At 45.1% G+C, this 8,194-nt stretch overlaps 1 protein-coding gene across 1 annotated transcript; it reads right to left on the bottom strand.

The window, feature by feature from the left end:
* Positions 1–2,322: 2,322 nt before the first annotated feature.
* RB195_006880 (uncharacterized protein) lies at positions 2,323–2,784 on the bottom strand (the record flags this gene model as incomplete). Its single annotated transcript, XM_064180215.1, has 1 exon — positions 2,323–2,784. The coding sequence occupies one exon, from the start codon at positions 2,782–2,784 to the stop codon at positions 2,323–2,325; it is 462 nt and encodes a 153-aa protein (XP_064037105.1).
* Positions 2,785–8,194: the final 5,410 nt, after the last annotated feature.

Genomic DNA, 8,194 nt, shown 5'->3' with positions numbered 1-8,194 from the left:
GTCAACTTATTCACTGTATCACGTATTTTCACTTTAGCTACGTCTGCTACATTCTTTACAGGTGAATAAGTATTATTTTGCATAGATAATTCTCTGCGACCATGCCATTTCGTGCATCCTTTTATTAATTAATTCATTTAATCGTTCCATATTCAATCTATTTATGTCATCACTTGTTTGGTATAAAAAGAGGATTTTATTGATAAATATCTATAAGTTTGTAGTCGATTTTCGCGCTATTACATTTTTTTTTCATTGTTTCCTAATGTCCTGTTCAAGCGGCAAGTCTTGTAGGGGCAGGATGGGATCCGCCGTAGTTGGAAGACAACACCCACGTCAAGAATCAAGAAAGAGAGGAAAGAAATGAGGGTTCTATGGAGTGGAACCAAGGTCAGCTCCATAAAAGTTCACAACAAATAAAATCTATCGGTGCCCGACATCTTGCGTTGAGCATAGAACTTGCGATCCCACATTGTTATCTGAATCCTTAGCTGCATCAATTTACATACTGTGTCTACTGAGGATTTTTCTTCTATGAACTGTTACTTGCTTTCACACGTGTTGAGTCTCCGCAATCATTCAGAACCAACTTCAGAACTCTTTGCCCGAAATACGATTTTATTGGTGGGCTGGTATTATTACCCCAGACGCATCGTGTCGGCAAGGCGTGTCGTCCTTAAATAGAGCTCTGCCCAACCTTCTCGACCTACAGCAAAAGATCGAACAGAATCCATCCATTCATCACTGTTCCATATGCTGCGAGACTTGGCGTCTCACACAAACAGCATATTGAAACCGAGTGACCGGCGTACCTCAGGTCATGTCCGCGAATTTCAGCGAAACGGGGAGCTGTTATCAAATATTTCACAGTCTCTATGTATTTGAGTTGGGCATTGGCAGTGTCCTGTACGACGGCACCTTTTTGCAATGTACTAATAACTTCTTACATACAACTGTGCATGGCTTGCACATGCCCTGAGCTTATATTCAAGCAGCAGCGGAGCAGTTACTAATCATACACGTATAAACGGCCCCACTTAAACACTGCAATTCCGAATACGGATGGCTTATTTGACTTAAAAGGCGGACGGATGTTGCGGCCTAGCGTGGCTGTCCACTTTTTCATTTTTGTGTGTCGTCCTTGGGCATCTCTGAGCCTATCCTGTTCGATCTTCAGCTAGAACTTGCAGAGAATCTTTTTCGCCATTATTCCTAAACGCAAACGCAAAACGTTACATCTTGATTGAACTGCTTGATTGGTCGAAAACAACGCCAAGTATTCTCCGATCTTCCATTTGTTGAAGTGTTTTTAAAAGATTGGGAGGGTTACCTCATCGACAGCGACACCACCGTGCACGAGTGGTCAAGAGGATGACCACCTCTCTTAAGCTTCCTTGTACAGAGTCGACCGTGGATGGCTCCGCACTTAGCTCGTCGGCCGTCCGCTCCAAACGGCGGTACTGCGGTACGGTAAGGCGAGAAAATGACGGTAAGAGGAGAAAATGGAGACTGGCCCGGTGTTAGACCCCGGCGTAAGATTAAGCACAAGAGCCCGGACACACTTCCACTTCGATATTGTTGTAGTCATATTGGCCGCCCGCTTCAATTGACCGTCGACGTTGATGAACATAAAAGGGACGGTGAGGGTGGGAACCAGGAGAATATCTAAAAGTAGCGTTTTGGTTTTCGGTCCTAAGCCGCTGACAAGAGCGCCCTCGTAACCAAGCCTATTAGGAAGCCCGTAAAGGGCGATGTGAGCTCTATAGATACGGAGCAAAAAGGCTACTGGGACTGCGCGGGATGGCCACAATGCCGACAACGCTTAGAGTGCCGTAAATGCCTGGGTTCGATTCACAGTGACACTTCGCGTGCGGTTCGAGCTGGTGAATATCGCCGATGTAGATCTGTTGTACCCTATGCAAGAAGTTCGCGAATGCTGACAGTATAGGCTCCGGAATCTGGGCTTTAAATTGTCTACTGACGCCATGATCCGTAATCCATTGTGTTAAGGAGGTAAGCGGTTGTGATACATGTACAGTAGGGAGGACGAAAGTTAACCACAAACAGGATCATCTGCTTCAGTGTGGCTGAAGATCCGGGCCATTTGCTGCTTGGCTAGCTGCCGGTAACAAGGATGGTTCTCAAAGAACCTGTCTTGTCCACGAGCCACTGTCCGTTCTCCTGGGCTGGACTTGACACTCATAAAAGCACCACGGCCCCTTCTCTGTGCATCAGTAGGAACTGACGAACGAGGTGGCACAACTGCTTACGAGCGCGATCAGACGCCGGAGGTTCTGAAAACTGCATTGCTGAGGAGGCGTTCTAGCGCGTCCGGGCCGAAAAGAATTGATCTTTGCAAGCCCCCTCAAGACGGAAGTCGGAAAGCGTGGAAGTGAGAGAAACTGCGTCCGTGGCTACTTCGAACACTGCCCGAAGGTGGGTCACGCGATTCCTCCGACGAACGAGACCCAAAGCTATTCCGAAAACGGGTTTCTGACAGGTATCAGCGGACGCAAACACGAAACGGGCCGCATTGAAGAAGTAGGTGGAGTGGTTCTCAAGAGCCCGAGAGATGCGAGACTGGGCCAAGACGGCGCGGATGTTACCAGGCGCCTGACGTCTGTGTTTCACGTCATAGGCCCACACGTAGTACTCAACCGAGACCATTGACTTATCAAATCCACTGTACAAACTAACAACATTGAAGGGGTGCTGGCCGAGTACTATACGATGCAAATCACGACAATCGGACCTTACTCTGAAGAAGTTCTTTGTTTCAAGCATGACGCCGGAATTCCATCCTGTCAAAAGTTCTTGGTAGAGAACTGTCCTAATGCGATCGACGATAGGCGATAAGGTCACGCTATCGTGAATATCCCCGGGGATCCTTTCTACCGCCCGACGTCAGCATCCGTGTACGAATCCTCAAGCATCTCCTGAAGACGCAGGATAACGTTGTTGGAACGCAATCATGTCCTCCAAGTGTTAGAGTTCAATTTTGGGGAACTAGAAATTACCTCGCCCTTCGGTATCGGCACTATGGGGAACGAATTCCTTGTAAAGCTGAGCTTAAGGTGGCCAGTCGGAGCAGAATGCACCTAAGTTTATGTCGGCATGCGAAGGACACGAACAGGACGTGGGTCGACGAACTTTGCATACGGCTATAAATGCTTCAGATAATGGTGAAAACCAAGCGGTGTCTCGTTCGGCAAGCGTACTGGTCAGGGTATGGGGTCATCGTCTCTGAGTGGCAGAGACTGATCAATCGCCTTACGGTGCCACGACCCCGACCCATGTTAAGATGGCTATGAGAATGAGGATCACTACTGCGGGACGATGCTATTGACCGTCAAATGCTAGTGTACCTTCTGAAGAACTTGCTAAGCTAGTATCATCTTAACTGTGAGACGCGGGCAGAAGTCGGAAGACGTCGACTTCACCCGACATGGCGGCGCGAGCGGAAGTTACTCGGGACGCTGCGGGAGTGATAAGGAGCTTCACCATAGATGCTTTGAGAGAGTCGGGCTTATCACCGAAGAAAGGGACAGTGGGGTTGATACCTTTAGCTGAACTGGTCTGGATGTCTTGATCCCTGTAAAGAATTAGTGGGGAGAGAATATGTCCATTTCCATCGTGATAAAGTCGGGAGGAGAAGGTGAAGGTAGATGAGACGTCGACGTCGCCTTATCCGGGTTCCGGCTCACTTGAGAAAAGTTAGACTGGACAACGGCCGGTTCCTGCCTTAAGGACGCACTAGACTTGGATTCGGCCGGATTACGGCTGATAAAAAAAGAAGGCAAAGAAGCTGATCTCAGCCTTGACCAGATCCCGAGAAGGCAAAGAAGGTGTCTCGGAATCGGATGATGTCTGATCCCGCTGCGAGACGGTCGGGCGGAGGATCATTTTGCAGGGTTGGCACCTTGCGCGGCCCAGCCCAGAGTGATGTGCCGCATGTCATAGTACGCACAAACACGGACATAATGCGAAGCGGAAGGCAAAATAAACTAGAGAGTACCGGAGTGCACAATTCAAAACAGTTCTTGGCCCGGTTCATGTGCACTTTTCTAGGCGTGGTCTAAGAAAACGAAACGCTGGCAATGCGGATGAGCAACTCCTTTGACCCAAAACTGTCCCAAGCAAGGGATAGACAGCTTTTGAGAAAGGGCCGGGTGAGGCATGCAATCGCCCAGAAAAATGCGATCTCCAGCCTTCAACTCGAGAGGGTCCAGGTGGGACAGATCCTATTGTTCTTGAACTTACGACTTTGACGCCTATTACAAGCTGCTGTTCTCCAGGCTGCGTGGAGAGTAGAAACCAGGTTTTCTATAAGGACTTGTGATTCGTTATCCTCTGGGGTATGGCGCTGCAAATTGTCTCGGATCGACAAATCTATATTGAAGACCAGATCCCTTCCATACATTGGAAAAAAGGGATTGTTGCTTGTACTAATATCCACGCTAGATGTTATACATGAATGTGCATGCTACCACATACTTGTCCCAATCCAACTGATTGTCGTTGATATATGTTCGAAGCATAGGGTGGAACGTAGCGAACATGCGCCGTTACCCTCTTGATGGTAAGGAGTGGTATAACATCTGATCTGAGACAGCTTACTTATTTCAGAAATTACCTCGTCTTTACAGTAGGAAGCGCTATTACAAACAAGCTGATTTATTAACCCAAATTTTTACCTTCGGTCATTATTGCATGCGCGACCGTGACTGCTAACTCGAGTAGTAAAGCGGCAATCACAAGCTTATTGAGGTGATCAGTGCTATAATGCACTTGTTACCAGAATCGGTGGTGTGTAAAGGGCCTGCCAGGTCGACATAAACCTTGTGGAAGACTGCGTTCCTGCACACTGCCAGGGTACGCAATAACGAACCAGGGAAAAAATGTCCTCTGTCAAGTGCGGCCAAAAATACTTCCGTGATATATTGGCTAGCGTTTTACACCAGTAAATATACCCGTTTGGCGACTTGCTAGCAGGAAGAAAAGCGCCAAGAAAATAGGCTTGCACAACTTTTCTGGACTACCAAGCACTCGAAACGCGTCGCAGAAGCAGGAGATGCTCCACCAACATAAAGGCATCCGTTATTTCGAATAGTGCACTTCTCAGCGAGCGGTAATAGAGAGGGTTTCTCGGCATCAGACAGGTGTTTGGGTAACCTTTGCATCTCAACCAAAGTCATTATTGCTAAATACATGGGATCAGACTTCTGCTGGACTAAGGTGTCATAAGGACCAATGGTCCTTATGACACCTTAGTCCAGCAGAAGTCCTAGCGAAAACTACCGGAGAGAGAGAGTCATAGTGAGTAGACCCTACACTCATTAATCACTAACTGGGAATTCGACGATATCGTCCTGGGAATTTGTAGCGCGAAAAAGGAAAATTCTCATCTACGTTTGAGGACCCCTCAAGGTACTCAATGGAAACTTCATAGTTCTGAAGTTCAACGACCCACCTGCCCAGGTTACCGTGGTTGTGGTAATGTCGCAGAGGCATCCTTAAAGGCAGGATAGCACGAAATTGACGATGTTGTGATTTCCTCACGAGTGGATGGGGGTGGAAGTGTAGTCGATGAGTACGCGTTGGTCACGATTAATTCACCCTAGTAATTTAGGATAATACGCGTGAAGGAGTCTTGGCTCATCCGTATCCCTAACAATGCAACTCATTACGGTGGCAGTCTGAAACGCGTCGGCGACTGTGAGCATAGGGCAACTTGTGTTGCTTTATTGAGTTGTATTAGTTGAATCGCTGGCGTTGGATGAGGACGGAATCGGCCGCGTTCTCTCGCGTGATAAGTTGCATCGTTGGAAAGAAGGACCACACAAAGTTGTTTCACATGCCTTTTTGAATGTGGTTACGCTCACACTTGTGAATTGCACCCCTTCTACCATTTTGCAAAGAGATCCGAGCATTGTCGACTTCTCGTAATACGCTGTTTTTAATGAAAAGAAACTTGTTGCTACGTTCTTTTCAAAAATATAAGGTCATGCGAAGGTGTCATATCGAAAGAAACACTAGTACACAACTGGTACAATGCTGTGGTTCTCTCTGTATTGTGGACCATACCAGGTGGTGATGAGGGAAGCGATAAGCGGGTTGACGATGCGCTGACCTTGTCCGTTCTTTGGTCTTGCTCTCAATGCTTGCATACTGCCACCATATGGACGCAGCCAATGCTTTGTGTTTGTTTGTAAACAAAGGAGCACTTAACCTTCATAATATTCCTCTCAGTATTTATTATTTCTCTCTCTACTGCGGCTATTCCTATATTATTTTATATTTCTATTCAAAATTTATTTCTCTATTATGTCTTTTCAAGTAATGTGGAACACTGCTAAGCACTGCACGTCCTTTAACACTTTGTAGATCGTCCTTGAAATATGCATTTTAAGGTTAGGTATTCTTCCTTGGTTCATTTGGCGGAGATAGACTTGTACGCAATGATTTATGAAAGAACTAGTGAAAATAAAGTAAGCAATCGTCGTTGGTCCTTTTTTCTGACCTTTTTTTTACCTTTTTCTGAGTAGCTTTTTCGAAATTTTTTAGAAAACTACTCCTCCATTTATTCACGGATAACGGCCGGCTGGATCCTACTAACTCCTTGTTATTCATGCAGATCGATGATTTTTTTCGTAGACGATGAGCTTTTATTGGGAAAAAAAGTGTAGCACGTCCATCTTACACTCTTTACGAACTCGTTCACGAGGATCGCTCAGGATATCAAGGCATATCCATGTAAGTCTCTTTTTGGATGACCAAGTGCTTCTACTCAGACCAGAACTGACAACGTCTATTGCGTTCAAGTATCGAACCTGCAGTGTTGCTGCTATCAGTTTGCTCTGGAATGAGTTAATGGTGCCAGCTGATACTTCTGTTTACCTGGGAAGCTGTGGTGTACGCGTGTGGTGTGGTTGATAGTCATTCTCAAATATTGCATAAAGATTCAAAAGTTTGACTCCAAATAATCTAGTTTTCCGGATTTTTGCACCAGAATAATCAAATTACTCCGAAAAACTTCAACATTCGAACGTCCAGATTCGACAAATGCTAAGATCCGAAGCAACCTTTTGTAAAAGAATTTAATAGAAGTAAAAAGGATAATAGAAGTGATGTGGTCATGAACAACATTAAAAATATCTTCTCTATTAAGAAAGATTGTTGAATGTTTCTTGTTTTCTTGTATCTTTCTGTTTCTTTTTTTTCTTCTTCTTCTTCATTCTTTTCATACTTAAAAATATCTGTGGCTTCTAATGCGCAACAAAATGCTGATGTTCCTAATCATTTCAATAGTTACCGAGGATCTCGAATTGTTCGAATATTCGTTCGAAATAATTTACAAATGTGCAGTCGACCTGTTCAACCGGGCTGAACGCATCTCCTGCAGCAGACGTCCCCTTTCTCTCTTTGTTGGACATACATTTTCTCTTTCCTCTAACCTGCTCCAATCGAAGGCGTATTTAACCAAAAGGATCACCTTCTGATGGAGATTAATCCCAACAGATTAGATGTCGTTCTTCTAAACTCTCCCCACCAATTATTGAATATTGAATATATTGTTTTATATTACACTGTATTATATTATATTGTGTTACATAATATAACATAATGTAACACAATATAATATAATATATGTATCATATTGAATATTGCTTTTAGTGTCTTTTCTTGAGTGAGTTCTGATTACGGTCGGCGCAAAACGTGTCGTGACGCGTTGCGTCCGCGGTGCAACCGTGCACTGAGTCCCTTCTGTAGTGCACGGAGAACTCTGCAGACTTCTTTTCCTTTTTGCTCTTTATGATTTCCCATATTTTTTTCTGTATAATAGTGCATGAATATGAAAATGTAGTTCTAGCGAAGTAATTCTCTACTAGCTCTATCGTTTGCTTTGTTCCTAGGGTAGCTCTAGGATCTCATGTTGTGGGGATATACCTCCCGCCCCACTTTTCATGTAATTGTACACTGTTCTCGTCTTTCGTACCAATAGAATTCCCTTCCTCACCTTCAGTAGTTCCACCCAATTCTAGGGTATTCCCTCAAAGGTTTTAGTTTGCAAGGAATAGACGTCTGCCCCGCTTTCAGCGTAAAATTGCATAGATACCGTTCTTCTAGGACAGACTGGTATTTTTCCATAACTTACAACAAACCCTACTTACTTAGGTACTTAGATGGCCCGTCT

Source organism: Necator americanus, chromosome I, assembly GCF_031761385.1.
Source record: "Necator americanus strain Aroian chromosome I, whole genome shotgun sequence".
Classification (NCBI taxonomy): Eukaryota; Metazoa; Nematoda; class Chromadorea; order Rhabditida; family Ancylostomatidae; genus Necator; species Necator americanus.
This window is presented reverse-complemented; position numbering and strand designations above follow the sequence as displayed.